Consider the following 22,296-nt stretch of genomic DNA (forward strand, 5'->3'; position numbering starts at 1 on the left):
TAGGGCAGTGGCAAAAGAAAAAGTTACTTAAACGCAATTCCAACTCCGGATAGACATAACTGTATGTATTACCCGGAACCAAACTGGGCAGTCACATGCGGCGGCATAGCAATACGCATCAGTGTTGCGGCTTTACTGCCTTTCGTTTCGGATTTTCTCGCCATTTCTCTGCGTTCTTGCCAACGGTTCGACACCCTACCGAGGCGGCTTTTGCAGGCTTTTGTTGGTGGACTGTATAGTCGGGTGCTGTCGTAGTCGTGCCGCTATGGTTTCTTTGTGCTGGCAATGTCAGTGTGCTGTGAGTTTGCTTCGCCTTTCCGATGATGGCACAGAAACGCCCGCACAATACGCTCACTCTGGACCAAATATTCGTGCTTATCCAGGACTTCGAGAGTATTTTCTTCAAATAAAACAGTGTAAATAAAATTATCTTTTTTTTCTCTTTTATAATTATGTTTTGTGTCAGTGGCTGTAGTCACCGGCTGCGTGCGCGTAGGAACGTTGTAAGAAGCTGCTTTGTAATTATATCGGCAACATCTCCGCGCATCTGCGGCTTTCAAAACAGCATCTTGTTTCCCAATGAAATGAGTCTCCCCGTAGTTGAAACTCCAGACAAGCGGAACTAAATTATGTGGACCTTCCAGGTTGCATCTTAAGAAAGTTTACTTTATAGTTATTTAAATTAAGAAAAAGAAATAGAAAGCTATTATTGACGGTCCTCTTGAGCAAAGAATAGTCACCCCCACTTTGCCAATGTGCTTTCGTTGGCCTACTTCACCGTTACAAAAGAAAGACACCCAGCGCTACCTGGCGCAACGCGAGAGCGCCTTCCATAGATAAGAAAAACTGGACGCGCGTAAACATGATGGCACGCCAGTGGGTGTGCCTTCCTCTTACGAAACATGTCGTGACAAATAATCAGCATGGCGGTGCCCAAGTGTGATTTCTGGCACCCAAGTGTGATTATGTCAGCTCAAGGACCTATCATATGACGCCACAAATTTGAGCACTCGGGTTTACTCTTATCTGGTTCTTGTGCACATGGAAACAAAGAAACATGGATCCTGGGTTGCGAAAATTGTTTTCCTCGGTCTTTTAACGTAAACAAATGTGTTTTATTGCGTGTTTCCGATTACATAAAAGTTAGTTCCTCCAATATTTCTTCGTCTGTGGGAAAGTCGTCCTCGCCTGTCGGTCTGGTGTAGCCGAACTGATTGTTGGCAGCGAAAAGCTCTTCTTCGGCGTCTACGCGCCTCCAAAAGGCCTCGTAATCCAGTGGGGGTCCTTGACCTCCATATTCTTCTGGCAGCACACTGGACGGAATTTCTTCGTGCAGTCTGTCATAGCTCTCGCCATAGAGTTGAAACTTTTCGTGCAGGAGAGAAACAAGGAAAATTATTTACGTGCTTAGCACACTCTCATAATCACAGTCTTTGCTCAGTTTAGTGCATATTTCTGTTCTCTTTACAGAACTAGGCGATTCTGTACAACAAAGATTTTGGTAAAGATTTTGCCAATAATGATTCCCCATGGTACGAGAGGAAAAGAAAAAAATCCTTGATACAATCGTAGGGAGGTCTACCTGGCAGCGGGCGCGGCGCGATACTCCAGATAAAAATGATAAAATGAAATTACATGTACTGTGAGCCAAAAAAAGTTTATGGACCACGGGATCTAAGAAAACGTCAAATTTCCGAGAAGTCTGCAAGAACAGCCCGTAAAACCTAACATCCAAAATGTTGCTCACATTTACTGGTAGAACCTGAAAATGTGAATACTAGGCTGGCGTTGTGAGGCTGTTCGGACATTTGACGTCATCTGAGATCCCGCGGTTCGTAAACTTTTTTGGCTAACTGCACATTGTACGTCACATATACGCAACAATGCGCAACGCATACAACAACACGCCACATACAAACTAATCAAACTGTATCATTGAGAACAGTTTCGTCAAGGAAGGGCAAAAGTGCCTTAGTTGCGCGGCACGCGCAGAAAGCGTTAGTCCATGGTACATGTTAGAGTCGTAGCTCAAGGCATCACAGTTTTGATGAGTATTCGTCTTGGGCACTAGGAGTATTCTATCTTATTTGAATAGCCTGCTAGAGCAGAATAAGTGGGCTATGCACGTCCCGCCATGCGTTTCTCGGTGGGCATAGTGCATGGCTGTCTTTTCCGGTAAATTTTAAATATTATTATGAATGCCCCTATTAACAACTCGTGTCAGGGACACCTTGGCATTGTTGAGACAGTAACTGCTTCAAATATTTTGACCTATCGCATACAGACCTTCATTATCACCATCAACCTATCTTTATGTCCACTGCAGGACGAAGGCCTCTTCCAGCGATCTCCAATTACCCCTGTATTGCGCTAGTTGATTCCAACTTGCGCCGGCATGCTACCTAATTTCATCACCTCACTAATTTTCTACCGTCTTCGACTGCGCTTCGTTTGCCTTGTCACTCAGTCTGTAAGTCCTCTGGTTATCTGCTCTACTCATTACATGGCCTGCCCATCCTCATTTTTTTTTCTCCTAATGTCAACTAGAATATTGGCTATCCCCGTTTGCTCTCTGACTCAAACCGTTCTCTTCCTGTCTCTTAACATTAACCCTAGCATTTTTCATCCTACCGCTCTCTGCGCTGTCCCTAAAGTGTTCTCGACCTTGTATCTTAACCTACAAGTTTTTGATCCCTATGTTAGCACCGGTATAATGCAATCATTGTAGATTTTTTTTTCAATGACACTTGTAAGCTCCCAACCAGGATTTGGTAATGCGTGCCGTACGCATTCCAACCCATTTTTTAACGTGATAGCGTTTAGGGCCCCGTGTCGCAGAAAATTCGGTGTCGGAAACCGGCGTGTGATTGCAGGTGGCGGAGAGAATCATCCAACCACAACAACGACAGCGCAGGCCCTTCACATAGTGCAAGGTTTTGGTGAACAAAAATTGAATTTCTCACAGTGAAATCCGTCAGAAAAATGGCAAAGTACCACTTTACCATTCGGCGTCGGATTCATCGTCGGATTGTTCACCAATCGGCGCCGGATTGTAATTTGAGTGTACGAGAAAACTTAATTCTGCTACCTGAACACTCAAACACAAACCCCTTTTAAAGCTTTTCTACCAGACCTGCGCGTTCCGGGGCCATAGCAAACAATCATTAAAATAATAAAGAGAGGGTGCTAGGGCCCTCACATTTTAATATAAGACCACTTATATTGCCCCTGGAAAAACGTCTTTCCAGCAATGCATTTCAGTTTAGAAGTGAAGCCGACTTTAAGGGGATTGGTGCAAGCTTGGCCTTTGTAAGCTGGCTTTCCCACATTTAAATTCTTCTATACATTTCCTCATCATGATCAGTGTCCCCTGTGAGTAATTGACGTATAGACAAACGCTACTCCTACTCAGGCTCTAGAAGCTGACTGGCGATGATGAAATCATGTTCTTTTGCCAGGCTATTGAACATTACATTTGTATTCTGCATATTGATGTTCAACCCTATTCTTCCAGTTTATCGGTTAAGGTCCTCAATGATTTCTTACAATTCAGTCACACAGACCTTACCTACCGCTATATAACTACACACGTACCCATATATGCGAATCAAAGCTCTCTCTCTATTACAACCAAATTCATACTGAGAAGCTTGGGGGAGAACATTGTTCGCTTGAACGCGCCCGCCACACACAAGCGTAACCACCGCTGCTGCTCTGGTATCGTGCCTTTCCGATTCTCCTTCTTCCCTCCTCTATCACTCTTACCCCGTCATTTCATCCGACAAGGACATACCTCCTTACATCACAGTTGTACAAGTTTTGTTCTGTTAATGCTATCGCATCATAACCCTTACATCATAACCCAATGACCTATTGTGCCACTTGCATCACAATCTACCCGTTTCTACACTACTTTTGCGATATGCCAGCGTTACAAACCCGGGCACAATACTAACGGTCAGTTTTGATCGGTATAATGTTGTTGCAATACAACAGCCTTTCATACTGTAATAGTGTAGCAAACATTGTCGTTACACAAACGCTTTATTTTTACTCAGTTAATGCGCTTCGGTGACTTTCATGAATAATAATGTGTGGAAACTGTAATGGCAAAGAAATAGCACTTACCCTCTCAGCAAGCTTGGTTTTCATGATGGGCCTTACTAGCGTATAAAGTACGTCAAATGTATACGACTGGTTCAGTACGTGGATAGCTTTCAGCCGCATGGGCATGCAGTCCTGAAACGGTAGAATGCCTTTATAACTTGTTATATGCCCTTACAGTCAGAAGATGATACATTTTGAACTGTATACGCGTGCGTAATCACGTGTTGCATTATATAATTGTTATTTAGATACCGATCACTGGATGAGATAACCATGTGAGCCTATAATAACACTTATACAACAGATAAATCACAGCACCCTGAAGGAAAAAATAAAAAAACGCGCCCCGTACAATTATGCGTAAGTGTCAAATGACCCGTTGAGCGAAAGGCAGCTCCACTAACCTGAAACCTGGGGAGATGGGAAGCATGCAGTGATGAACCGTTAATGGGCTCATATGGCTCATAACCTCGTAAAAGCGGTCTCCCCATTACAACGACAGAAGAGAAGTGAAATACTACGATCGAATGATGAGCGGAAACGTAGCCAACTGTAGAGGACGGCAACGATTGACGAACGCGGGAGCACTGGCACGAGCGCGTGCCGAGCACGAGCACGAGCCGCTTGCTTACCGTGACTATGACTACGACGACCACGAATTACGACAGGAGACGCCGACAGCCCGGACGCGTCAGGTGCTTCGCACCTAAAGATTCACTGCCATTCCACTCTGTTAGTGTGGATGACCAGCGAAGACTGTGTATGAGGTGATTGAGGTTGCTCCGGTGAAACGTTCCAACTTTGCGGGATCGGGGACACATGGGTGGTTCTCATTTATTTCCGCCTTGCTGTCCTGGCGGGCAGCACGCTTACGCTTGGCGTCCGCGGCCCGCTCACGATCGGTGGTCTCTTTCCGCCACGCCCATTCCCTTTTCTGTTCACACCATCGTTCTTGGTAGGCACGCTGTTTCTTTTGCAGCGTAAGCTGTTATGGGCTCATTCCAATAGCCGTTTCAGTTCGCTATGATGCCGCTGCCGGCGTACGCCGCCGTAACTGATATCGCCGGAAATGCGAAAAAAAAGTACCCGATTCCCGCTGGGATCGAGCCCGCGCCCGCGGCGTGGGACGCAGATACTGTACCACTGAGGCACGCAAGCGCTTGCTATCGGGCAGCGGAAAATGCCCTATAAGGCAAGCGTGCGGGGGCAGACGACCCGAGCCTCCGCCAGTATGGTGGCGCCATCTATGTAAGGTGCCTGCAAACGCAGCGTGCGCAGGCGCAGACGACGAGATGCCATTCAGACGAGGCGTGCAAGTCAACGCGACTCCGATGTGAGATGTGCGCCACGTATTCTGGATACCTCTTCGGTACACATTATGGCGTCTCCTCGCAAGGTACGAACCGCTGCTGAAGAAGCAACTCGTAGAGCTACGTGCGTTTCTACAACCAGGCATCATGGGGCTCAGCAGACTGCTGTGCAGAGAGCATTACAAGCCGCAGCTCGCCGTCGATGTTGGGCGGGCAGTTCAGATCGTTCTCGTCAAAACGAGGCGAAGAGACTTTGCCGCGCAGATCCTGGTGTGCGGGGTGCCGAAATTGGAGCTACTCTTGAGCCGCTCCACCTGTGAGGCGCTGTGACTGTGCTGTGTGTGCCGCGCAGGCCTGTGACTTTTAAATGCGAAGCATTTCTTGCCGGCGGCTCTGTCCGTCCCTTCCCGCGGCGTTACTCCCCCACAGCGCATGCGCGTCCCTTCTCCTCTCTCTCCTTTCCAACGCTCCCCCTTTTCTCTCCTCTAGAAATCCGGAGCGGCGCCCACGACAGGTGGTGCGACAGCTGCATACTGCGCTGGGGGCGCCACGGTAGTTCAGCAGTATGAAAATGACGGAGCGCGCGCGCCTCATTCTCTCTCCTGTGCAGGGCCGCGGTGAGCGCTCGGGCCGCTTGCGAAACCACCTCCCCGCTGCTTCGCATCCACACATGGTTCCCTTTGGCAGGAGATGGAGTAATTTTTTTCTTCAGATTATTTTTCGCAGTCCATGTCTTTAGGCTTCGTATGAGGCGTTCGTAGAATCCTCGCCACCACGGTGCGCACTCGGCTATTGTTTTCCATTGTAATTGGCGTATACTGCAGCAATCCTTCACCCGGTCGCGCCCAACAGCTTCAAGCATTCCGTTGATTTTATTCTCGGCCTTTGTAAAGGTCCGTGGCGTTGTCAAAGTAGATTATGACAGGTATACCACGTCTTGCGGTGAATCTCCCGAATGCTCGTAAAAAACTATGTCAACATGTCGTTGTTGATATCGAAGTGTACTCCTCTCGTTACCGCGCAGGTGAAAATTACTACACATAGTTTTACAATCTCGTGTTTGCTATCGCATAAAGTGTTCCGGTAAAGTCAACTCCTGTGACTTGAAATGACCCCGATTTGTTGACTTTGTCCGCGGGAGGGGAGGCATAGTTTCGAGTGACTGGTCTTGTGTTATGCCTCTTGCAGACTAGTGGATTTGTTTAAAACTATTTTTACAGGTTGGCGACTTTGTAATATCCAAAACTTAGCCTGCAGTGGCGCTAGCGTGGCTTGAACTCCACCATGCGCTATTATTTTATGAGCGTGACGTATCACTAGTTCCGTGAAATAATCGTCCTTTGGAAGTACCATGACCGTGCCTGGCTTGATTCTTGGCTGTAGTGCAAGCGTCCTTATTGTCTTATGAGTCCTTTGTCATCACAGTAGACTTCTTGACCACTTATTTTAAAGTTTTAAGTGCTTGAATTACCATCCTCACTTGTTTCCTGAGTAGTACTTGTGTTTGTCGTATCCAATATGTTTATGCAGTTATAATGCCTTTTCCTGTTAACGGCCCCTCGTGATTTTCTTTTTTTGCGTTGTGTATAAATCTGAATATCCGTGCTATTACTCTTAGATGTCGCCCGTAGGATGAATCATTTTTGATTTCCAAGGTAGCTTCAATCTCTTTTGATTCTGTGCAGGTTTGCTATTGCGCTTCGTGTTCATCTGTACATTCGCGCGACTCACGCTTTCTTTTTCCGGCTCCACGGAGGTAACTATTCGACTCCATGCCACCACATTTTCGAGTTCATCAGCGTCTTTGCGCTAATACCTCGTGTGAGTAGATCTGCCGGATCGTCTTCAGCTTGAATGAACGACCAGCTCGTTTGCAGTGTTTTCTCTCTTAATTCTGCGACTCTGTTGGTTTGGCTTGTTCCTGTGATCCAATGAAGTACAATCAATGAGTCGGTCCAGCAGGCAGATTCTTGAATTCTTTTGGTGAAGTGACATTTGATGTAGTCGTTTAGTCTTGATGCTATCACCTTTGCTAAAGTCTTGCTAAACTTAGCTCTTTGATTGGAGCTTCACGGCTTTTCGCTGTTAATAGCCTTGTCTCTTTTGTCTCAGTGTTGTACACTATAGTACCATGTATGCTGCCGCTCCGTATGCTGTTGAACTCGCGTCTTCAAACACGTGCAGCTTATATGCTTGTACTACTTCATTCATGCTTCCATAGTATCGAAGAATTTCTAGAACTCGCAGCTCCTCCGCTTCGGACATCAGGTCCTTCCACTTGTCGCATTCTTCTTTACGGAGTGGACCTACCCACGTGACGTCCGTTTTCCACAGTCCACGCCTATTCTTGCGGGTATCGTAAAAGGTGACAGCAAACCAAGCGAATCAAATATCCTTGCTGCTGCTTACAACACAATCCTTTCGGTTAAGTACGTTGTTGCTGATAAGGACGCCCACTTGTCCACAGGGAATAATAGCACGTCTTTTGAGTGCTTCTATATCATGCGGAGAATCATTGTGTATTCTTTCGATCAAATGTTCATGTGAGCGTCGTGCTTTTCGTTTTCATCTATTATTTTACTTAATCTCCCTTCATTCAATGTGCATTTTCTAAAGCTCATCGCCGCCTCTTTGAACACTTGTTTTCCCTCTTTGTACCACTTGACAGCTACATCAAACATTGCTGCTCCTATGATTACATCGTCCATGTAAATCGCTTTCTGTAGTTTTTCTGTTGCATCTGTAAATCGCTCCGCCACTTTTGTAGCGTTAGCTACACTGGCCTAGCCAAGCCCGTTTCGCGCGGCACATCAAGAGCCGTGCTGCGCATGCGCAAGGATCAGTGATGTCACACGGCTTGCGCACCGGAGCCACCGGTGCCGGCACCTCTCGCGCATTCCGCCGCCGCCGCGCGCGACTCACCGCCACCGGTCTGCGCATTCCAGAGGAGTGACGTCGTAGCCGTGGTAGACGCACTGGCGCCGGCGCTCGCTCGCTGTGCAGTCGCCGTCTGACACTGCGCTGGAGCCGCTGCGCTTCTGACTGGCGTTTGCCAGTGTGGTATAGCCATGGAGAAGGAGAGCGCAAATGCTGCTCAACAGCGCAGAAGAGCGGAGAAGCTTGACTCATCGGATCCCGAAGTAGTTCCCTGGCAATTAGCGGTTGAGCGTAGGAGACAACCAGGAAAGCTAAGAATAATCAGCTGAACCTTTGCTAACGCTACGTATATCCTGGCATAGCCGAGCTAAGCCACTGCAACTTTTTTTTTTTTGAAATGGTGCTTGATTGTAGCTATCAGAAGAAACGTGCTCGGTCTTGTACCGAAAGTAACTCTGGTCATGCGCCAGGTTTGTACTTCATTCAGCAGGTTTCCATCAGTGCCATGTTTCCACAACAGAAATCTCATGGCATCTCTATCCTCTTCGTGGATTGAAATTTCTAGGAATGCCTTTTCAACGTCTCCTACTAGGGCCACTTTCATTTCGAACGTTTATTAGCAGCGACAGCATGCCTTCGTTTAAATTAGGTACTGCCTCCAGATTGCCGTTTAATGACATGCCTTTCCGCGCGTGTGTAGAGCCGACGAATACTACACGAACTTTTGCCGTCGCTCGGTCCTCTCGGATAACCGCATGATGTGGCATGTAGTAACACAACGTAGTCAGCGTTTCTGAGGATTCTTGAACCTCTTCCGCGACTTCCAAGGTCATATATTCTGAGATAGCGTGACCGTAGTGACGCCACATGTCTTCGTTTTTTTTTTCAACCTTTTCGTCAGTTGGAGGAGCCTTTTCATTGCAATTTCCTTGTTGATTTCCATGTTAACATTTTCTTTCCTCAGAAAGCTGACTTGATAACGACAATTTAGTTGTACTATCTTATTCTCAAATTCTTCTGCAATTTCAGCTCGTGTAGTAGTGCAACTATGCTGATCCACATTGATTCCAAGCTCCAAAACCTCTGTAGCTCTTGCTGAAGTTTTGTTTCCGCAGCTTCAACCTTCAGAACCATGACGGCTTGATTTTGGGCTTCAGTTAATTCTGTTTTAGTTTGCTACGATAGGCCTTGCAGTACCCAACCCAGAATTGTCTCGGCAGCCATCAGTCTGCTTTCGATTTTTTGTGCTCTACCAGTGACGATCTCCCAGTAATAATCTGAGCCCATGAGCAGTCCTATGGCGTCTGTTGCAGTCGTCTCGGTTTTGCCATCCGCCACTTGTAGCCTTAGTTGCTTCATTTTCTCGTTGAGTTTCTGATTTTCAGCAGGTAGACAACTGTGGCATATGACGTCGACTTGGAGAGCTTCGATCACCGTGGCTAACTTGTTTTCTCGTGTCGATATAGTTACTCGCACAACGTTCATTTGGCCGTGAGATGCAGGTGCTTGAGGTAGCGGAGAAACGCCATTGTTCCCATTTGGAAGCAATAGCAGCAATTAAAGAGCGTGATGTCGGTTACGCAGCCGCTGTGTCCCGTCACTCCACATCTCTACAAGCCACAGTTTCGGCCGCAATGGCCGCAGCTATTGACAAGGCAATCCCAATAGTTATGGAGCGACATTTTAACTCGTTTGTCGAAGGTATAATTGAGATACCCAACTCCCAAATTTAACAGCCTACTCCAAACGCACTCTGCTGCTGCTGCCCTTACATCAACTAGTAATTCTGCGCAATATTCTAGCGAATATAACTTAGACAAACAGCCAGAGGTTGAGCCCGAAACGCCCGTATGTTTTCCGCTGTCAGCAACTGCGGGACCCGGCCATTCATTTGGACACATGAGGCTTGGTACCATCAACAATAGACGTAATAGACTTCCTCCCACTGATTCTCCTAGATCGAGGCTGAAAAAAGAAAAAAAAAACAATGCCCACCCCGAGCAGGATGCGTTGAGTTCTGCTGTGGAGTCATCCATACTAGGTTCGCTATAGCATCAGTAGTTCTTCAATGGAATTGCCGCTATACAGGGTGTTTCCGCGAACACTTTCAAAATTTATTTAAGGTTGTCTGTGGCAGATAGCCCAATTCTAATTAATGAGCTGGTCTACCCGAAGAGATCGCAAGGCGGATACACTTGGAACGAATTCCCAGGATGACACCAGTTTTGAAATATTAATTCCCGAACATTGCTGAGAAATGCATTGGTGTTACAGTTAATCTTGTGCTTCAATGCATAAAGCGGCGTTTTGTTAAGGAGCTAACTGGAACGCAAGTGCATTTCTCCGCAAAGTTAGGGAAGTAATATCTCGAAACTGGTGTCATCCCGAGAATTCGTTCCAAGTGGATCCACCTTGCGAACTCTACGGCTACAATTTGTAAATTGCAATATAAGCCATCAGGTAATTAGTTAAAAACCTAATTAGTGATTTTTTAATTATTCAATTCTGCATTTTAATTCTTGTGCAAGTAATGTCCGCCTCTTTGAGTAGACCAGCTCATGAACTAGAACTGTGCTATCTGCCACCGGCAACCTTTAGGAATTTTTGAATGTGTTCGCTGAAACATCCTGTATATCCTCCGGTTACGTTGACTTTCATTATCTAATGTACACGAACTGATTCCAGATGTTACTTTACTGCAAGAATCATGGCTTTCGTCACATCAGCGATTTACTATTATAATTTTGGAACCATTCGTTTAGATCGCCCAGGTAGATAGGCAGTTGGCTCCTAGCACTAGTTTCTTCAAACCTAAATCGCAATGTACCTGTCCGCTTTGAGCATGTGTGTTCAGACGGCGAAATTTTACGATTACATTTTTACTGCCTGGTTGCACTGCGTTTACAGTAGTTAATGCGTACTTCCCGAAAGAGGTCAAGTACACTGATCACCTGGACCCGCGGTCCCAAAATATTTCCAAGTACAATGCAGGCGATTTTAATTCTCATCACACTTCTTGGGGTATGAAACCGGATGTTTTTGGAAAGAGGTGGTGGCATTGGGTGCATGATAGCGATTTGTACTGTTTTAATTCAGGTTGAATTACTTTTCTACATGGGCGATTCTCACTTTCATTGGACCTGACTTTCACTTCAGCTCAGATGTCTATTTCATCTCGGGACACCTTTGACAATAGAACAAGTAGCGATCACGTCAGGCTCCTGCATTGTACGGCGAAGGCAGTTCAATAATTATAATACTTGTAAATCAGCTATAAATTCAGGGTTATCATAGTTGACCACTTGGGATGAATAACGGAGGGCTGACTTAGTGGTATCGCTTTTCAATTCTGCGATTCTGCCAGCCGAGATTACTGTTATGTCTGGCAGTTCGCCGACAAACTCATCTTGATGGAATAAACCATGCACACGGGATTACAGGCGAAGAAAAGCAGCGTCCAAAGCCTCAAATATAATCAACACTGAAGAATTAGATGTACTCCAAATTATCTGCAGCTGTATTTAAAATAACTGTGGTAATAGCTACAGATGAACAATAAAAAACTGACTGCATTCATTTTTGTCAAAACCAGAAAGAAGACCGGCACTTTTTAGGTTATTACGAAACAAAAAGTCTGCTCAAAACTTCGTATGGTCAGATTCTGCTGTTCTATCCCCCAAAGAAGCTGCGGATTTACTATATAATAGCGCGAAAGGGCTTGAAGCACGCTTTCCTTCGCAGTGTCCTAGACCTAGGAGATTTAAATGTTCGACATCAGAGTTTGTAGAAGTTAACATGAAGAAATTATGCGATGTCACCTTGACTGCACAATAATCGTCCCCTGGACCAGACCGTGTAACAATTGCTTTATTGAAACTATTGTTTAACTCTTTCCCTAATGAGCTTTTGAATATAGTTAACTGTTCACTACAACATACATGAATTGCAAACTCTTGAAAACTGCAAAAATTGTGCTTTTACATAAAACATCAAGACCTCGGATATGTCTTAGACATTATTCGGTCAATCACCCTAAATCGCATCTAGGCAACATAATAGAAAAAGTAATCCATGTCCGTCTCAATAAATTTACTTCTTCGCAAGGTATTCTGTGCTTGAGACAAGTAGTATTTAGGCCTCAATGTTCCATATGGGACGCCTACGTTCATTTAGAAAGCCGCATTCGACTCGCAGTATTATCAGGAGATGTATCGGTGTTGGTAACTTTAGACTAGTGCAAAGCATATGGCAGTGTCGAACATGAAATTTTAATTTCTAGATTAGCAAGCTGTGCTATTCGAGACTATATAGTGGCCTGGATACAAGAGTTCCTTTCAGGCAGACAATGATTTCGCTTCAAGGATGGGGTAACATTGGGTACATACATGTAGAAACAGACGAGAGGCGAACCACAAGGATCTGCTTCCTTCTCCGCTTTGGTTTAATATATTGTTGTCTTCTGTACCAGTTCATCAGGATGTGCAACTCTATATCTATGCAGATGGCACTGCCTTTTTCTGCTCATCACGGGAAATCTGTTCGTTATTTAAATTTTAGTCGTACTTGTCTGAAGTCGAGTTATGTCTGATGGCATGTCTTTTTCCCTTAACGTCAAGAAGTGCTTGTGACTTGTGTTTCCATAGTCAAATCCCGTTTTCCTTTCTCTTCATTATCGAAATTAGCCGATCTGCAAGTTGCCACTTTTCACGTACTTAAGGATAACATATGATGGTAAGCTAAAATGGCAGCAGCAAATCGAAGCAAATGTTAGTGAAGGAGAACGGGCCATGGGATTATTACACCGGTTCAGTAATAAAAAGTCACAGGCCTGCGCAGCACACGCAGCACAGTCACAGCGTAAGCTGGTTGAAGCGGCGCAAGAGTAACTCTAATTGCGGCACCACGCACAACAAGGTCTTCGCGGCAAAGTGTCTTCGCCTCGATTTTGAGTAGAATGATTTGAACTGTCCGGCCGGCGTCGACGGCGAGCTGTGGCTTGTAATGCTCTCTGCACAGCAGTCTGCTGAGCCCGATGGTGCTTGGTTGTAGCCGCACACGTAGCTCTACGATTCGCTTCTTCAGCAGCGGTTCCTACCTTGCGAGGAGACGCCATAACCTGTACGAAGAGGTACCCAGAATACGTGGCGCACATCTAACAGCGGGATAGCGTTGGTTGCGCGCCTCGTCTGAATCGCATGTCGTCTGAATCGCATCTCGTCGCACGAGGCGGTTGCAGGCACCTTAACTAAATGGCGCCACCATACTGGCGGAGACTCCGGTCGTCTGAGCCTGCGCGCCTGCCTAGGGCGCGTTTATATGGCCTTTTTCTGGCGCTGGTAGCAAGAGCTTGCGCGGCTCAGTGTGATTAGTTATGTCCACCTGGTGCTCATATTATTGTAAATAGTTCCTGTAAATACAACATTTCATTCATTGTAATAAATACCATGTTCAAAAAAAGCTTGCGTGGCTCAGTGGTAAAGTATCCGACTCCCACGCAGCAGGCCTGGGTTCGATCCAGGCGGAAAGCGGGTACTTTCTTTCGCATTTCCGGCGATAGCGGTTGTGGGGGGGCGCGGCATCATCGCGATCAGAAACGGCCATTAAAATGAGCCCATAACAGCTTACGCTGTAAAACACAGGCATGTGTAGGGCTGTGTTCCTGAGGATTTACAAGCTTTACGTCCGCCCCATTGTCGAATTTTGTTGTTCTTTTTTTCAGGATGTGCCACACACAAGCTACGACCTATAAAGCTACTGGAATGGCTAGAGCTGCGTCTTTGTCTTGGGCTGCTAAGCTTTGTGGCTAACAATGTGCTTGATCTGGAGGCTGGAATTATTCCGTCCGTGTCCAGATTTAATCAAGTTACTGTTCTGACTTTCTTAAAGCTTCCCGATCCTATCCCTCTCCCGTTTTCAATCCATTTAAATAAATTCTCTCGATTCATTTTTCAGAATGTGTTGGCGGCGTTATCGACAACCATAAATTGGTTCTCTTCAGGCACTGTTATCAAAACTGGAACAGTTCGTCTACCGTGCCTAAGTTCTCCAAGAACAAATTCGTTGAAAGTGTAACTGACTTGATGATATTTTTCTAAAACACGCAAAACGTCTTCCAGTGCGCAAACTTAAAGGTCTCCTTCAATATTATTTTAGTCCATTTCCGTCTCACTTGGTTATTTCTTCGGACGCAATACTAAATTTAGAGAAGGTCGGAGTTGGCATATTTTCAAATCCGCTTAAATGGTCATTCGCTCTTCGTCTCTCTGATTACATTCCAGTATTTCTTGCAGAATTTCTGCCAATTATTCTGGTCATCAGCAACTTTGGTCTACAGAAGTGTAAAGTAATAATTGTTACAGCTACGCCTTCAGCCTGTACACGTTTAACTTTTAATAATCGGTCAAACCTGTTGAGTATAATTTCCAGTCTTTCCCGGGACAACTTGTCTGAAGTCCGCTATGCCTGGGCCCCCGGACATAGCGGGTTCGTTTTAAATGAATCAGCTGACACGCCCACAGCGTGATCACTAAATAGGCCGGTCTTAAATGTTGTTCTTGATTTCTGTTTCATAACACGAGCAACATTTAAGCACATTTTATTTCTAAGTAGTAATAAATCATCCCTACCTTCCGCAGATGATTTTCTATATGTAAAATTTCAGTCTAACAGGAGCAACTGCCTTTCAGGACAATGGGAAGTGACGTGATCAAGCTTCCATTGTAGACTTCCTCGCCTAAATATTTACCCTCATAGATCTCGTTTATCCATAACTAACCTTTGCTGTTTTTGTAATGAACCAGAAACAATTTACCATTTTTTTTCTTCCGCCGCTTCTCCTCCCTCCGTAGAATGTTTCGTATATTTTCAACCGATAATCTGCGTTTAGCATTTAAAACACCAAATATTTTTATCCTTTGGTACCTGTCAATTAGGCACAAGTCACAGGTCGATCATTACTGCTCAACACAACTTCAATGAAACCTCCGGAAGGTTGCGTCGCTACGGTACCGACCATAGGGCACTTCGTTTTATTTTATTTTTTCCCTAAGTTTATGCATAGGCCCTCTCAAAATTTGTGTTATCATTTAGTTGCATAATGTTTCGATTTGAGTGTTATCATTACTCTTTTTATATTCTTTGGGTGCATTTTCAAACAATCCTGTGTTTCCAATCCGACTCGATGGCACGAGCCATGTTTTCACGCAACAACAACTGCCGAAGAACGACAGAAACGATTGGAGAATGACAGAATTGCAGAAGCGTGCCAAGCGCGCTGCCAACACGGATGAACAGTGACAAGACCGAATAGCTGCTAACGTTGCATACCAGCATCGCAAGGCCGAGCAACGTTTGTGTTTGGCAACGGCTGCGTCAGGGTCCGCATGTACGCGACCTTTGTTATAGCGTTTCCCGACGTTGAAGAATTCTCTTTATTTAAGGTGTGTACAATGTGTAAGTCTTCACTCGCGCAAACTAAAGTGCATTATGTACTCTGTGAGTTGTGAGGTATATATATCCGCCCAAGCCTGCCCACCTCGCTGCGCTCAACTGTATACATATAGTGGAGCGGATGATTTACCCTTGCATGCCCTTCATGCAAGTGCGAAGGCTGCTGTACAACACTGGCCAGTATGACGTGAAACCACAAAACGGCCTTTGTGCAAGTCTGCAATCCTCCTCCTCCTGTGTCCACCGAGTAACCCTGTATGCATTATGCACCACAGTGTGCGTGACTATGCGTGACATGCATGCAATAAAACAACAGTTTAACAACAACATCGCGACTACAACCGGTTTAATTAGCAAATGGTCAAAGAACGGCTTGGAAATGCCTAACTTAGTGCAAGAAAACGGCTAAATTGATCCAACAAAATGTGCTTTCGTACGATATTTCGTGGTTGGTGCAGTCAAACCGTCTGTAATATTTTTGGCTCCAATTTGGGTATGTTCTACTGCCTATGTAGTATCGATCTAAAGAGCTGACCGACCATGGGATCTCAGAAAACGCTAAATATCTGAGAGCCATTAAAAGTAGCCAGGAAAACCTTACATCCCAATGTTGTTCGCTTATACCAGTACAGGCTGTTAATGGGAATACCAGGCTGTGTTTTGAGGTTGCGGAGACAGACAGACAGACAATGAACCTTTATTGAGGTCCTGATGTTGAGTCTGCGGAGATATTCAGCTTTTTGTCAGATCCCTTGGTCCCTAAACTTTTTTGATTGATTGATTGCGGCTACTGTGTATTCGCACTGCAATTATTAGACTGGGAAGGCCTAGGAGTTAGGACCAACGGCGAATATCTCAACAACCGCTGGTTTGCAGATGGCAGTGTCCTTTTCAGCAACACTGAGGAATAGTTGCAAGAAATAATTGAGGACCTCTTATTTTTAGCGTTCTACGTGTCAAAACCAGTCCTGATCATGAGGCACGCCGTAGTGGAGGGCTCCGGATTAATTTTGTCCACCTGGGGTTCTTTAAAGTGCACTACAACGCAAGCACACGGGCGTTATTGCATTTCGCCTCCATCGAAATGCGGCCGCCACGCCCGGGATTCGATCCGGCGACCTCGTGCTCAGCAGCGCAACGCCTTAGCTAACTGAGCCCCCGCGGCGGGTGAAATAATTGAGGACCTTAACCGAGAAAGTGTAAGAGTAGGGTTGAATATTAATATTCAGCAGACACAGGTATTGTTCAATGGTCTGACAAAAGAAGAAGAATTTATGATCACTCGTAAGGATATAGAGTATGTTCAGGAGTATTTTTATCTACGTGAAATACTCACAGGGGACCATGATCATGACAAGGAAATTCACAGAAGAGTAAAAATGAGTTGGAGAACATATTGCTGGTATTATCAAATCCTGACTGGGAGCTTAGCACTGCCACTGAAAAGAAAGGTGTACAATCATTGCACTCTACCGGTGCTAACATGCGGGGCAGGAACTTGGAGGTTAATAAAGAAGCTCTAAAACAGGTTAAAGACCGCGCAGAGAGCAACGGAACGAGAAATATTAGGCGCACAACGTTATGAGACATGAAAAGAGTGCTGTTAATCTGAGAGCAAACGGGGATAGCCGACATTCAAGTTGATATAGGAGAAAAAAAATGGAGCTGGACAGGCCATGTAATTTCTAGCGCAGATAACCAGCGGACCATTAGAGTTGCAGAATGGGTGCCCATGGAACAGAAGCGCCGCCGAGGATGATAGAAAATTAGGTGGGGTGATGAAATTTGGAAATTTCCAGGTTCAAGTTCGAATCAGTGCAAGACAGGATAATTGGAGATCGCTTGGTGAGCCCTTCCTCCTTATGGGGACGTAAGGAATAGGCTGATGATGATGATGCTAACAATGTGGCAATAGATATGTGGCATTCTCCAATGAACCTCTTTGATACCAACTTGGGTGAATCTGTATGTGCCACTGGGTAGGCGCGGACTTCCAGGTGGCGTCGCCAAACGGTGCAGCATGTCGAGAGGGATGCGCGAGATAGGAGTCGGGCTGCGGCACACGCCTTGTACATGACGCGTTTCCACTATTCACGTACTTGAAAAGTAATCGTAGAACAGTTCTTTTCGAGGCTTTTCTGAAAACTCCACAAATGTTCACTTAATTTGCATATAAAGCTAATCAGCTCGATCAAGAATGCGTGGCACTTAGAGAAACCTTGCAACTAAGCAAATTAGGCTTCATTACCTGAACATATTCCCAAGCTTTCTTCAACAGGCCGAGGCTGACGCTAAGCATCTTGTCTATGGAAAACCCGTTGTAGTCTAACAGAAGTGCAACTCCTAAAACCTGGGTCACTGGGTCAGACGCCATGTGTTCCAAGCAGATTGTCCAGGCCTTCTGATATTCTGAGAAAGGCAGCTCGGAGGGTATCCACTGTCCTGAAATGTAAGAAGCAATGAAAACGAGGCGATAGAAATGCTAGAATGGATATTCAAGCGTCAAAATACCAATACCATGTTTTGACACCAATACAGAAGCAGATGGACTAGTACACAATGAGGTATGGTTATAACTTATGCGGCTATAATACATGGCTGAAGTCGGGAATCAGATTAGTGCATAGCAGTGAACTGCTATGAAGCTGTTAGTAATAGCGGTGAAAACTCAACCAGTAGCATTATCAGTGATCAAGGAAACTAAAACAGCGCAGAAAAACAGTGAGCAGCAAAAGCATATAATGGTATCTCACAAATTAAATATGAGTACAATTTTCCACCCGCAATAAAGGCTGCAAAGCTGATAAACGTTTTACGAGGAATCTCAAGTACTTTTTCTACAAGAACACAGAGGTCTTCAGGCGCCACTTTATATCAGCCTAATAAGAGTTTAAAAATTCGGGTGCACTTTTTTACAAGGCAGCTTGTCCCATTCAATTTAGGGATTAGTTTCTGGCACTGTCAGTTATTTCCCCTTTAGTCTTTATTTAGGACGGGTATAATAGCGGGAAAGGGTTATATGTGATTTGGACGCCTGATGTGGATACGGGCCCCACTTACGCATGGGCAATAGCAGTTTTGGCGTGTTTTATTTCGACAGCAGGTAGATACATCCAAATATAATGTCCAGCAGTGAAAGTTAATCCCTGTTTATTCAAGCAAGATTAAAAATGAAGGCTTTTATACTTCGCAAAAATCGTTCGCGACCAACATAATGCAATAATACATAGACAAACGCAATGAACAAGCATATGCTTCACAAGCACTTCTGTTCCAGGACTTCCGTGCTGCAAAGAACATGACCAGAGCATAATTTGTGCCGCTCTGCGGGGCGCCAAAGCCCCCCAGTAGCCCATGCCGCGACATAATAAATAACTGGCCGTCATGTCAGAATTTTGGCTACAGCTTGGCCTTTTTCTTGAGAAAGGGCGACTCCAGCCGAAACATCGACATAACAAACAATAGTGTGTGAGTGTATCAACATTACAATCATAACCTTGCGGCAACTCAAGATTTCTGCTACCTTCAGGATATATATGTGTGTGTGTGTGTGTGTGTGTGTGTGTGTGTGTGAAGAACGGAAGCAGACCGAGCACATTTAACAGGCGAAATCACTTACAGCACCAGTGGCGGCGGTGTGGGCTGATATTCAATTTGCACAGATAAAAACAGTGCGCTTTGCGAAAAATGCTCAACATGTATTTATTTCACTAGATATACATTTCCTGCGTGTTCCTAGTCTCTCTCTCGGTCTTCGATCTATCTCTATATAAATATATATATATATATATATATATATATATATATATATATATAGAGAGAGAGAGAGAGAGAGAGTGATATTCTATTGAGAGTGCTCTCTCTCTCTATATATATATATATATATATATATATATATATAGAGAGAGAGAGAGAGAGAGAGATAAATGTTATGTGATTCCTAGAGGTTTGCCTGGCGACATGCCCAGCAGGCTACTTCAAATGCGTATAATAAACGATGAACTGATATACCCAGCGCTTCACACATGCACACAAAATACACAATATACACCACAACATGCAACATATACACACTAATCAATGTATCTCATTGAGACTCGTGCATCCAAGGAACGTTAAAGGTGCCTTTGTTGAGCGAGAACGACACGACGTGGTAGTCCATAGTCCAAGCGCGTGCCTCCAAGGAACGTTAAAGGTGCCTTCGTTGAGCGAGAACAACACGTGTTACTCCATAGTCCAAGCATGTGCCTTAGCTTCGGGCATGACAGTCTGTATTGATTATGAGCGTTTTGGCAGTTCTTTCTAATCTGAACTCTGTTGTAGAGCAGATTAAGAGGGGTACGTATTAACCTACATTGCTTGCTGGGCAGAGTGATGATCTTTATACAAAAAAAAAACACAGCCACACAAATAGAGCAACTTAAATGTACATCATGCCGCTGCCACGCAAGTACAGATATATGTTAGCACTTCTTCTCACGCATACGGGCATTGTGAAAATACTACTTGCCTATGTTCATGAAAAGTATCGGGCGACCATGGACGTCTTTTTCTGGCATCACCATGCACAATTTTCGTGCTGCCGAAGGTACTTTTGACGGCAAAAAGTCGCAGTAAATGGGGCCACAAGCAGTGCGAATCTTGTAATAATTCCGAATAGTCTGCATGGCAGCATCTACGTTGTACTTCCTCACGCGAAGAAAACGGAGAAGGAAGGCATCGTCTTTCTTGGAGTTGAATTCCGGTTCATCTGTGTAAAATAAAAATTCTCACATGAGGCCGACAGAAGGTTACGCCCAACAAATCGTGGATTCAGCGGAGATTTAGCGGATATGTGTTGCACATTTTAGAATAATTTTTTGATAACGAGGAGTGGCAACAAAGTTTAAATATGAAAAACACAGTTAAGACCAAAGTTCTCATTTGCTTTAAAGCCTTAACTAGTGCTCATAAACCAAAGGTCACTGCGGCTAAAGTATTTTGCAACGCAACACCTTTGCTGAGCTGTACGTGCATGATGAGTAGTGCATGACGCGAGATTTAGTGCAGGTCAGGTGCAGTGCTTGCCTGAACGCAATTGGATGCTTTATAGAAGCACGTGGATTACAAAAGGCTGTCATTACGGAGCCTTACTAGAGTTCCTGCACGATTCAAGGTGATAAATTATTTATATACATACATTTTTGTAACTAGACCTTTGGGCAGTCCACCTCGACGTTAAATAGAAGGGTGAAAAAGCAGTGTCGTGAAAGATCTGGTTGATATGTCGAGTAAAGTTTTCTACAAATTGAGTACATGTATACATTCGAGATCACGGTAACAAAATTTCAGTGTGAATGAGCGAACCACCCGATAGTGCCAAATTTACAAACTGGGGGAGAGGGGTGACACTTGAAGGCTTGTCGGGGAAACTAAACACGTCCCTTAAAACAGGTATTTGTAGTTTGTCAGGTTGATAATTTGTAAGGGAAAAGTTCGCATTTGGGTTCCCATTCTGGCGAGAACTCCGATTCAGTGAAGTTCATATACATCGACAAAGTCACACCGAAATTGGGAGCACGCCCTTTAAGGTAGCCAGAAAAATTGTATTACTGTTCAATTAATATATCTATAGTTGCCCATGAGGCTTCAGCATACTTGCAAGATGAAAAATACAAAACACCATAGCCCATAAAATCAAAGAAAACTGCAAGGCACTGCTCACGCAACACATCGCTCCCATCGGGAATTAGGCTCCCGGACATGCTGGCTGACTCGGCAATGAGGTGGCTCGCACGACGGCAGCTGAATTTCTTGTCAGTTGAAGTACCTATCTGCGATGAACTCGCCGCAGAAGCTGGCTTTACCGTTCCACAAGGCACCTGAATGCGACAGTTCTCCGCGCTACTAGTGAAGGCCCCGAATACGAGCTAGAGGGGCACTTGAGGCGCAAAGAGTGACGCAAAAACGTTTGCTACATTCCTAAAAAAAAGTTTTATTTCTAAATAACATTTGTAATTTGCCGGTGACTGTCCTTACGAGCCACTTGAGCATACGAATGCTCTCGCGGGCCCAGCATTTCTCCCCATCTGCGTAGGTTGTAATGAAATTCTTATAACAGCACAGAAGGGCTATAAAGTTTCTCAAATACCTCACCTGACAGGATCTGCAGTAGTTTCTGTATAGCATCCTTCCTCCTTGAAGGAGTTTCTCCAAGCTCTTTTTCAGCGATGTGTTGCAGGCTGAATGGAAGTGCCCCCTCGGAGGTATCAAATTCTTCACTTACGGATACTTTTTTGTAGACACCCAACATATCAGGAGCTTGAACAAGTTACTTGCAGGCAGGGAAGCCACAAGTTCAACAACAGTTGTACAGATACGCGTCTACCACACACGCGCGCACAAACTCAACTCTGACGTTATAATATCCGGAATGCTACGTGATGCCACTTTTGTCGTTTACCCGATACATAGCAGATTGCGCTTTTGTTCTGACAGTGATGCTTAGGACTGCACCTGTGGCCCCTTCATGCGAATATAACGGACGAATAGAACACAAGATGAAAAAAAAAAG

The 22,296-nt window shown here is 44.9% G+C and overlaps 1 protein-coding gene across 1 annotated transcript; it reads right to left on the reverse strand.

Moving 5' to 3' along the window:
- Positions 1-1,108: 1,108 nt before the first annotated feature.
- On the reverse strand, positions 1,109-22,113 carry LOC119455786 (alpha-tocopherol transfer protein-like). Its single transcript, XM_049669302.1, has 5 exons — positions 21,879-22,113; positions 20,254-20,493; positions 17,992-18,185; positions 4,129-4,239; positions 1,109-1,366 (listed from the first exon to the last, which is right to left on the reverse strand). Exons 1-5 carry the CDS (start codon positions 22,033-22,035, stop codon positions 1,133-1,135), a joined length of 936 nt encoding a protein of 311 aa, XP_049525259.1. The 5' UTR covers positions 22,036-22,113; the 3' UTR covers positions 1,109-1,132.
- Positions 22,114-22,296: the final 183 nt, after the last annotated feature.

The sequence above is a fragment of the Dermacentor silvarum genome, chromosome 6 (genome assembly GCF_013339745.2).
Source record: "Dermacentor silvarum isolate Dsil-2018 chromosome 6, BIME_Dsil_1.4, whole genome shotgun sequence".
Classification (NCBI taxonomy): domain Eukaryota; kingdom Metazoa; phylum Arthropoda; class Arachnida; order Ixodida; family Ixodidae; genus Dermacentor; species Dermacentor silvarum.

Excerpts from the sequence above, each read along its gene's own strand:
- LOC119455786 (XM_049669302.1), bottom strand. The coding sequence starts at position 22,035 with ATGTTGGGTGTCTACAAAAAAGTATCCGTAAGTGAAGAATTTGATACC. Across the intron at positions 20,494-21,878 it reads ACTACTGCAGATCCTGTCAG|ATGAACCGGAATTCAACTCC; the intron begins GTGAGGTATTTG and ends TATTTTACACAG. Across the intron at positions 18,186-20,253 it reads GATACTTTTCATGAACATAG|GACAGTGGATACCCTCCGAG; the intron begins GCAAGTAGTATT and ends CTTACATTTCAG.